Genomic DNA, 10869 nt, shown 5'->3' with positions numbered 1-10869 from the left:
AGCCCCCAAAAAAAGAAGCAACTTAAAACCCCTTATACAATTAAATCATCCAGTCATATTGACAGTTTGACATATATAGTCATCGTTGACTTTACTGTTTAATGTAATGTATTATATTAACATGGGATTACATGCTCCAACTCGGTGATGTTAACATTATTATGTAAAATGATCTAATAGCTTTGCTCTAAACTTATATGCATGAAATTGTTACGTGATTTTTTCGAAAACTATTCATGTCTATTCAAAACATCCTTCCTAGACGTACCTTTAAAAAAATCATTTAAGTACTTAAAAATGTTAAAACTTAAAAAAATAGCAAAGTTCTGTATGTACTTGAAGTTAATGTCAACAATGAAACGTCACCATCTCATTACACTGAACTATGGTCCATTAATGATTGTGTAAGTGTTTAATGGTAATAGGAAATAGAGACCTGCTGATAACAGTCATGTAAGCATGTTTTAAAAGTGACATGATAACGGACAAAACAGGACTTTGAGTTCAGTTTTTCAAAAAAACATTTTGTGTTGAAAGTATCTTTAATGCTATTTTGACAGTGTTTTAAGCCTTCCCTTGTATAATAGATAAATCGTTACACACCAAGGAAAGATCCCACCATGTTGCGTGTTAGAATAACTCACGACAGAGTCGAGGCTCAAGGTTGGTTAAAACAATGCTCTCGAGCCAAAGGTAAGGCCAGGGACGGCTGAATGCCTCAGGCTTCTCATGTCTGTTAACAGTCCAAAACCGAAACTGGATGCTTTCATTTCACTGCCTTGATCCATATCCATCCAAATCCATGACCTTTTATTTAATATATGAACCCCTATTGGATCTAAGTTTTATAATTGTAATTAAACACAAGCATCAACAATGTTTGCTTAATTTAGGATTTATTAAGTGCACACAATAGTTTTAAACATATTTTGTCTTCTATTCACAATATATTACATCCTTTGTAACAGTGATCCATAGTCTAAGAGGCTTTTTCTTCAGTGCTTTGTTGTTGACAATATGCCTTCCTTCATCGTCCCTTCTGCTTCTCCTTCACTCCTGTCTTAATTCCTTCTAAAATAGTGTGGCTGGTAGGAGGACCAAGCCTACTTGTTACTGGTGACAGTCTTTAAGGCACATGGTCTTGCATCGCTGCCCGGAAAGTAAGCAAAAGTGAAGATGCCGTGATACCCAGGATACATCCACCTTTATGTATGCAATGTCGTTAAAGGACGGCGCAGTATAACATCCACAGGGCCAGGGGGCAGGTTCTTGATGAAGGTCCAGACCTGTAGGCGTCTCATTCCTGTGGTGTCCACACCATTAATCTCCACCACCTCGTCCCCAGGAAGCACCTGACTAGCTGGACCCCCTTAAAACACAAAGGGGATCATCAAGGATTGTCTATTGTTAAAGTACAATGCACCCCAGGTCATATTTGACCAATTAGTGCAGCATTTACTTTGTAGTATTCTGCATCTAGAGAGCTCAATTTCTGTAGTTTATGATAGTTTTTAAGCCTGGATTATTCCATTAAATACATTGATTAAATAATGAACATGAAAGTTTCAGGAATTGTTTCATTGAGTGGCATTTACTTGAACTTAAATATATCGTGGACTGTAATGAGACATTACACAGTTAATAATGTGTGCGCTTCTCCTTTCCGCCAACAAACAAACAACCGATGGCCGCATGGTGTCTCTGTGAGAGATTCTAAGGGGATAGTACGAGGGAATATGGAGACTGATGACGACTCACCCTGAAAGACCTTCTGTATGCTGAGCGGCTTGTCCCCAAGGCTGGAGCCCACTCCGCCCTCCAGGCTGAACCCCAGGTCCCTGCTCTGCTTTTCCAACTGAACACACACACGCTGACCTGGTAGAAAATCAGACGCACACACAGCCAAGTTAAAAACAGCCAAGTAGACCTATCACACATTAGGTCTTCAGAGCAAGAGTTATCATTATCCCTTGTGAAGTGATGTAAAGGCATAAATGATGCAGGATGCACCCTTCTTACCTGGGTCTCTGGATTGAACCAGAGCACTGTCTAGCTCATCCACCCCCTCTCTTCCTGCAGAGGGAGCAAGGACCCCTCTTCTCTTCAGGACCACCACCCCCATCCCCCGGATCTTGGCCTTCCTCAGGGTCCGGGTGGCCTCCCAGTGTCCCGAGCCACAGAGGGTTGTGCCGTTGATGGACAGGACCTGGTAACCAGCCCGCATGGAGCCCTCCTGGGCTGCAGCCCCAAGGGGGAATACTTTGTGCACCTGGAGAAAAGATGGGACCCAATAGAAGAGATTAGGACACAGGTGGCACACACACACAAACCTCAATACCCACAACTACACAACCCAAGTAATAAGTGTTTCTTTTTGTTTTCCTTACCGTGATTGGCTTGTTCTGGTCTGCTCCTCCTGCCATGCTGAAACCCAGCCCTACTCCGATGTCCTTATGGAGGACCACCACCACCACGTCGTTGTAGTTCTACACAGGTAGAGAGGTAGACAGGCAGGTTGACATCAAACCCTCAACGTATCCTTTTGTGCATCCAATGGACATGATGAAGGAAAACAGAATGGTGTTGAAATGATCTAAAGAGGGAGAATCTCCCTAACGGTCATATGCTTAAAACATCTGTGACCAATATCATTTGCCGAAAAGACATAGTATTAGCGATCCTGCTTAAGTCCTTTGGATGAGGGATTGAACCCTTGTCATGAAAGTAAAAAATAAGCAGTAGCACTTTAGTAGCAGTCGAACTTTAGCAGCAGCATCACAAACCGCTAGCAGCATTTACATTCGTGGCGAGGGGTTGACCAATGCACACACACGCTCTTCAGCAGAATCAGCTACAAAGTAATTTCTACAAATTATATTTGTAATGTTGTAATGAAGCCAGGAGAGACGGCTATGTGGATTGCATCATCCGTAATGTCCCTTAACATCTCTGAGGCCTCGGACCCGGCCCCTCCTTCCCAACCCTGTGCTGCTACCTGCAGAGAGTCCTCGTCCAGGCTCCTGACGTCAGCCAGGAGGCGGTCCAGCTCCTCGGTGGGCATCACTGACACGCAGGAGAATGCCGAGGTGTCGGAACTCAGGGAGGCCGAGCGACGCCCGGGGAGACACCCCTGACTCTCACTCCCGGACTCGTAGTCCACTCCGCCAAAGTTACACAGGTCTGCAAGGCTGTGGCAGGGGAAGGGGGTGAGTCGGATGCAGAGCACACTGTCTATGCCCTTTGGTAGACACTTGAGTCCACAATTCTGTGCACATAGTTAACAGTGTTAATGCCATGCTCTACCTGTTGAAGATAAATGCAACTACAAAGAAAATTATTTTCCTTTCTTAAATCAGGCCTCGGCCAAATTCATGCCCTTTGCTTTATCCAGATTTTTTTATTTTGTTTGTTATTGAGTCTAACCAAGTAACGGTCAATGAGGAGTCATGCTCGGATATCCTCGAGCCTCCTTCCGCCAAACCTCTGGGTGAATACGCCACTAAGCCATGCTTGCTGTTGTCCTACACAAAACATTCCGGCCAACACTCCTCTCTCCAACACTCGTTTCCACAGTTCTTTACTAGTTCTTTACAACTCTTTACTCTATAGTAGTAGTGAGACTTCTACTTGAGCAAAACTTGGTTGGGCATGATAATAAAATGATAAAAAAATACAATGACAAAAGTTTTTCTCTGTAGGGGTCCTTTCCATAATGTTGTCAGACACTTATATCATAATAATGTGACCCTGTCAGTTGCAAACACATGATTCCTCAAGGCGGGGGATATTTCCCCTAAGAGTTATCTTGCAGCACATTTTGTGGCAGGTGAGTGAAGCGTTCTCGAACAATATGGACCAACGTCAACAATTGTTGATTAGTCACCTATTATGATCATTAGGAAAATAAGGTGCAGGTCTTATGATCCCCAAATTATCCTTAAAGGCCAGCCCTAGCATATGAATCCTAAAAGCATGCGAAAGCAAAATAGCTAGGCAAGTTAGGTTGGTCGGTAATAATAATGCTTTGTCAACCAACCTCACAGAGAAGCTCCTGCGATCCGATTGGCTCATGTTACTGGTTATAGTCAATGAGGAGTCTGCCGAGTCTGAATCATAGTTGGAATCATCACCTTTCTCTGTGCCATCATCATCATCATCATCATCATCATCATACTCCTCATCATCGTCGCTCCAGCCCTCAATCTTCTGGTTCACGCTGGCCACCCAGGCTTTCAGGTCCTCGTTCCGTTTCTTCCCCTTGCGATGGGGATCCGTGGCGACAGGAGGGGCCAGATCCACGAGGCTCCTGTATGGGCTTGGCTCTGGTGTTGAATGTGTCTGCTCATAGATTTCAGAGGCAATGTAACCTCTCTCATCTTGTCCATCAATGGTGGTGGTGCTAGTGGGACTGGAATGTCCTGGCAGTGGGTGGTGTGAGAGGAAAGGCCAGTCCAGGGGAATGTTGGTCGGAGTATTGTCCCCGTCGCCGACATCGGAAGACATGCCTAAGATAGATTGGTTCTGATCCCCCATTAGCTCTGGACTCCTGAGGGAGGGGTCAAGGTGATGAAGAAGGTTTAATGTAAGAGTGGAGGTAGCATCTCCCCTACTTGGCCTGGCTTTGCAGACATCTGTCTCATCTATGTATAATTTGCTTCTGGCGTGTCTGTTCAAAGGGATCTCCATTTCATTCTTTGGCATTGAATATTTACCAAAAACCTCCACGTCTCTGCTTTCAACGACGTCAACATCTCTGCTGTTTATTCCTTTTCCTACCTCCTCCATAAATTCAAACCTCTGGTTCAAGCTTCTCTGTGCAACTTGAGACTTCTCTTGATTCTCACTTTGAATCCTGTCCAGACTCCCTTGTCTGCGTCTCCCTGAGCTGCCCTCTGATATGTTTTCTTCCTCCTCTCTCCTTTTATCCTCATACCTTGTCCCCTCTCCAACCTCCTCCCTCTTTCCCTTGAGCCTGCTCAACGCTTTTTCTGATGCACTCCTTCTCACCCCCTCACTGACCCAACTGGGCTGGACTGGAACGGAGAAGGTCCTGGTGGGCTTGGGGAACTGGCCGGCGGCGGAGCCCACAGCTCTCTGACTCAGACTCTCAAACTGGTGGATCTTATTCCTCACGCTGGCCGCCGAGGGAATGATCAGCTTCTGAGGCGCTGCCTTCTTCACCGTGGGTCCGAAGGCGATGTGTGGAGCGCCTGAGTCAAACACGTCCTCGGCCACGCTGCTACTTTCCACTGCTCCATTTCCTTCCCTGTCTGTCATTTTCTCTCCAAGCATTCTGGCATCACTCTGCATCTCTTTTCTTTTCTTTTCTTCTTCTGGTTCCGTTGACCTCATTCTCAGCTCAGCGCTGCTCACTCTGTGGCTTGTCCCGCCTGCTGTTTCCACACCACCTCTGCCTTCAACGGCGTCTGCTGTCCCATTCTCCTCCTCACTCCTCCCTGCCCTCCCATCCGTATGTCCGGGCTCGTTCGGGGAGGGAACTGAAGACTCCTCCTCTAGGGGAGGTTGTGGTTGTCTGATGGCACAGGGCACAAGTCCCGCTTCTTGCACAGCCCACGTCTTAGTGAAATTGGCTGTGCGTCTGTCCAGAGACCTGGTGCCTAACTGTTTTGTGCCTCTGTCCCACTGAACGCTACGTCCCTCTAGGAGCATACTCTGCCACTGCCTCCCTGAGGTTCTCCTCCAAGTATAATCTGGCACTGGAGACACTGAAGGTATCGACTCTTCTGAATTGAAGCTTGAGCTTTTACTATCAGGTGATGATGAAGAGGATTTACCGTTTTGCTGTAACTCAAGGCTGCTTGTTGCTCCCCTTGAGAAACATCTAGGGAACGTCCCCCCTGATCCCCCCTCATAGCACAGTCGACTTTGATAGGTAGTAGGGTTATCCATGGAGGAAGAGGAATTAGGGCTCAATGCCTCGCCTCTAGCTGTAGTGGGACGTCCTTCTCCACCATACAGTGGCCAGTCTCCAATAGGGATTGATAGGCACTTCGTACGAACAAATCCCTTAGTTTTACTGGGCTCCTGGGAGGGGTAGAGCTTCTCAATTCTCTCCCAGATACTCTGGCCTCCTCCTATCCTGACGGGGAGAGATTGGCCCCATTCACATTTCTCCATAGCATAGCCCGAAAGTCCCCTTCTTGGTTCTAGATTTCTTCCCACTGAGATTCTCTCTCCATGGCCATTGGCCAAACCGCCAGAGTTAAGAGAATTGGCTCTTGCCATGACACGGCCCCCAGTGACCATGGCTCTGGCTCTGTCTCTGGGGCCTCCTCTCTCCAAACTCCCGGACCTGTTGCTAACCAGGCCTGCTTGGTAACCTGAAGTAAGTGTCAGAGGTCCGGTCCTTGAGGCCTGGGCCGGGCAGGGGACTGCTTCCCTCCAGTCCAAGCTTCTGCTCCTGCTTGGTAGGAAATCCCTCCTCCACTCAGTCCTTCCCCGTACGCAAGGTGCCTGGCTTTCAGAGTAATTCTGGCTTATCAAGTCAGACGACAATGTTTGCCTGTCCGCGCTTACAGTAACGATACCAGATCGATTGGCAGGCCAGGCTGGATTTCTACAAAGGATGTGATCTTGCCTGTTCATGCCAGGGATTGGGTCGTCCCTCTCAGTAAAATACTTATTGTGGCTCCGGTACTTGTCTGCTGGCATGACTCTCTTGTTGCCTGCACTGCGCGTGAGTCTGTAGAAGAGAGCACTTTCAGAGTCAACTATGACATGGGCTCCAGTCTCCCTCTTATTGTACTCACTCACAGGATTGGAGAGCAGAGGCATGTCCATGTCCGGAAGCATAAAGAAAAAATTGTTATTACTCCCTGTGGGGTAATAACAAATAACACTGGGAAGTAGTAAATGCTGCTCCTCAGGGTTGGGCTGTATGTGAGCCTGCGTCTGCTCTCCACTCAGTTTGTGTTGTCATGAGCCAATATTCCAAGGGCATAGACAGTTGACAGAGTGCCAGGGCAGCAGCACTCTTATAATTGTCTTTCAAAAGTTACCAAGAGTAGCTGCACACTTGGGCACGTATGATTTCAACCACCATGGAATTCCAGTGACACTGTGGATGCTCTTTCCCCTTCTGCGGTAAAACAACAAAAAGGGCTTCTCTGGTATCCTCTTCTGAAGAGTTTGGTGTTTTGTCTTTCCAGGTTTAAGATACTGATCTGTTGAATCCTCATTGGCATAGATGACTTCGGACAACAGCCTTCAATGCCTGCACAATCACAAGAAACACACAAATATAAAGTTTGTTACTGGGATTGGGCTGGAATGTTGTGCTTGGTGGATTGTGGTTATGCAGCCAAACAGTACTGTGGATTGGTTTAAAAGCGGCAGTTGAAGCAAAAACAAATGTGTGATGACAGAAACTAAAGAAAATAGAAAGGAGAATAATATTAAACAATATCTGCAATGGGAAGAAATGAATTAAGATTTAGGAAATTATGGCTTGTAAAGAAGAAATCAGAATGATGAAGTGGAAAAATAGGATAAAGAGAGGAAAAAGAGGATTGGTGGTGAAAACTAAACCAACCTCCCTCAGGTATCTCATCATGTGTAATAGGTTCTCAATAGACTCAATGACTGTCTTCAGTCCAGAGCAACAATGCTCTTACTCATACACATAGGTCACAAACGGTTGTTTACACAAGTAACATACTCTCTGCTACATGTCACACTCTTCTGATTGAAAAACTGGAAGAACTTACTCTGCAGCAATCCTCGAGGCAGAAACTATGTGTATCAGCATATGTTATTTTCCTCTCATTAACAAATATGACCGACTGAAAATGCCTAAAAACAAAGGATCTCTGTTCTTCCCCCAAGAATATAAAGTTATAGCTCGGAAGTGGAATGGATTTGCATTCCAATGGATAGCCACTTAAAGCGAGATATTACTGATGATTAATGAGCCATTATGCAAAACCCACATATGCACATTCAAACAATTACATATTAAACAGTAATACCTGTCAGGGGAAGAAGCAACAAAGTTATATTGATAGATCCTCCAGATCACTTAATAAATACAACCCTAGTTATCCCAGCAATCGATTACAACATTCATCTGAAGGAGCAAAAACAAAATACTGCCATCTACACAGGAGAGAGAAGCAGAGGTAAGAGAAGAGTAACCAACCGTCATCTACAGGGTGCCATATGATGTCCTCTCTCGTCCTACCTGACAGTGTTTTTGAGCTGGGAGCTGCTGGCACTCACTGTCGCATGCGAGTGTCAACTTACAGACACACCTGCCTGGCTAAGGCACAAAGCCTCCCATCTGGGTTACCAGGGCAACACCGTCACATTTCCTTTGGCCTTAGTATGAACAGATGTACAGAGAGAGAAATAACACACACACACACACACACACACACACACACACACACACACACACACACACACACACACACACACACACACACACACACACACACACACACACACACACGCACACACATACACACACACAGGCTTAAGTGTATACATACTTAAACACACACATGAATAAGCACATGCACACAGAAACAAACAAACAAACATTCACACACACACGCACGCACGCACACACACACACACACACAAACACACACACACACACACACGCACACACATACACACACACAGGCTTAAGTGTATACATACTTAAACACACACATGAATAAGCACATGCACACAGAAACAAACAAACAAACATTCACACACACACGCACGCACGCACACACACACGTCTCTCCTTTAGCTAACACACACATACACATACACCCACACACACACTTAAACTTAAACACACCAAAGAATATGCACGGACAAATAAAACACACACACACACATACACACACTCACAGACACAGACATGCACACACACTGACATGCAGGCAAACACACCTAAAAGCAAACACAAACACAAACACACGGTACATGCAAACCGGCTGATTTCGACAGGCACTATGCAGAAGCTCTATGGGGGGGGGGGGGGGGGGGGTTCTACCTCTGGTGGCGCACCGTAGCGCTGGGCTCAAGCAGAACACAACATGAGGAACGTCGGGCCCCCTGTCCGTGCCGCGCCTTTTCCGTCCATCAGGCCTACGTGATGAATGCTGTACAGTGACGTAAACCTGCCACACTGGTTTTTCCTCTCCTCCACTGTGTCTCGCCCTCTCTTGCCTTCTCTCTCTCTTCTGTTCCTTCTGTTCCTCTCTCCACCTCTTCCATTGTTTATGTCTTCTTCTCATAGGGTTGCATTCCACACGAACAATGTGTCATGTGTCACTCTCAGTCAACATAAAAGCATGCATGTACACACAAAACACACACACACACACACACACACACACACACACACACACACACACACACACACACACACACACACACACACACACACACACACACACACACACACACATTTATGAAAACAATAACACAAAAGCCAGGCACATATATGCCCAGCTAATGCGTGAAAAGTGTTCATGGCCAAGCTAGGGTTAGAGCTAATTTAAACACTAGGAGCGAATCTGTAAGCCAGCCAGTAGACGAGAAAGACTAGAGTCCGGTTACCTGCCCTCTATGTAGAAATCCAAAGGGCTGAAGGGATACCACATATAGGGGTAATAACAAGCACTGTCATACAATAGTTTCTGGCAACCCACCAGAATCATGACGCCAACCTCTTGTCAAAATGAAACTGCCTAAGGACATATATTACATTGTTTATCTATTAGTCATGCATACTCTCTACTAAACTTGCAGAACAGGTACACTATTAAAGGACACTGTGTAATATTTTAAGTCATTTATTACCTCAAATCTACATATTCATTCATAAGTAAGTCCTCATTGGTGTAAAATTATCTCTGCCAAAAATCTCACTTATCCTCCTGAGCGAAGAATAATTAATATGTAGTTACATAGGACGGGTAAGCTTCATGGAGGCTTCCATGTTCTTCCGGTCTATGAACTGCCGAGAGGGACAAAAAGCACTACGTGGTACAGGGTTAGGGTTTGCACTCTGAGCCAGCGTGAATGATGACTGAAATAATACACTATCTTGCTCGAGGAATAATTACTCATACATCATTATCTTACACTAATGAATCAATGCAGTTTGAAATTTGTTTGAAATAACAGAACCTCATCATCACTTGAATGACTCGATGAGGTAGTATTGGATGTCATGACACAGCTTCTTGGCACATACTGCCCACCGTAGTTTTTGAACAAGCGAGCACTATTAGTTTGAATGCAATATACAATTGTACCACTAGATGGGAGTAATTTTTACACAGTGTCTCTTTAAGTATTCCCTTTTGACCTATAGTAGAGTTTATGTTTATGTTATGAAACTAGTGTTGGATATACATGTTGGGCAACATCAAAAGAAAGCTGTGGCCCAATACGCTACCACACACCACATTGCATGCAACATGTTTCACGAGATTAAAAAAACAAACATTTTATGGATAAAGAAGATTTACATGCAGCCATAAAAAAAATAGAAAAGCCAATCTCATAGAGAGAGTGACAAAAAGATTTAAACATTAAAATAACAGTCACAAAAACAGCAGGATTCAAACTGAGATGTGAGACCAGATAAAGTGTATTAATACTCACACTAGTTGGTCTTCTCTTCTGGTTTTGCCTCACTCAGCAGTGCGTCTGCGCCTTCTGTTGACACACAGGAAGTTCTGCTGGGGTTACAGATGTTGAGTTGCTGTTACGTGGCGTTATCAGCCAACCCAACCTCAACATCCATCATTGACCTTTAACAGCCTCAACCAGGCCCGCACCAGCTTCCTTGCCTCCATGCATGTGGAAACCTCCTCTTTCAAAGCGACCAACCATATCCAC

The 10869-nt window shown here is 45.2% G+C and overlaps 1 protein-coding gene across 3 annotated transcripts; it reads right to left on the bottom strand.

The window, feature by feature from the left end:
• Positions 1–489: 489 nt before the first annotated feature.
• Positions 490–10860, bottom strand: LOC130392539 (uncharacterized). 3 transcript variants are annotated; one of them, XM_056603079.1, is made up of 8 exons: positions 10782–10860; positions 10633–10686; positions 4037–7234; positions 2996–3188; positions 2388–2486; positions 2020–2269; positions 1759–1875; positions 490–1369 (listed from the first exon to the last, which is right to left on the bottom strand). In XM_056603079.1, exons 3-8 carry the CDS (start codon positions 6811–6813, stop codon positions 1206–1208), a joined length of 3600 nt encoding a protein of 1199 aa, XP_056459054.1. In that variant the 5' UTR covers positions 6814–7234; positions 10633–10686; positions 10782–10860; the 3' UTR covers positions 490–1205. The 3 variants fall into 3 exon arrangements, with proteins under 3 accessions (XP_056459054.1, XP_056459055.1, XP_056459053.1); XM_056603080.1 differs by lacking the exons at positions 10633–10686; positions 10782–10860 and adding an exon at positions 9011–9098; XM_056603078.1 differs by lacking the exons at positions 10633–10686; positions 10782–10860 and adding an exon at positions 8159–8291.
• Between the last annotated feature and the right edge of the window lie 9 nt (positions 10861–10869).

This window comes from Gadus chalcogrammus, chromosome 11, assembly GCF_026213295.1.
Source record: "Gadus chalcogrammus isolate NIFS_2021 chromosome 11, NIFS_Gcha_1.0, whole genome shotgun sequence".
NCBI lineage: Eukaryota > Metazoa > Chordata > Actinopteri > Gadiformes > Gadidae > Gadus > Gadus chalcogrammus.
Note: the sequence above shows the minus strand (reverse complement) of the source record. Positions and strands in the feature narration are given on the sequence as shown.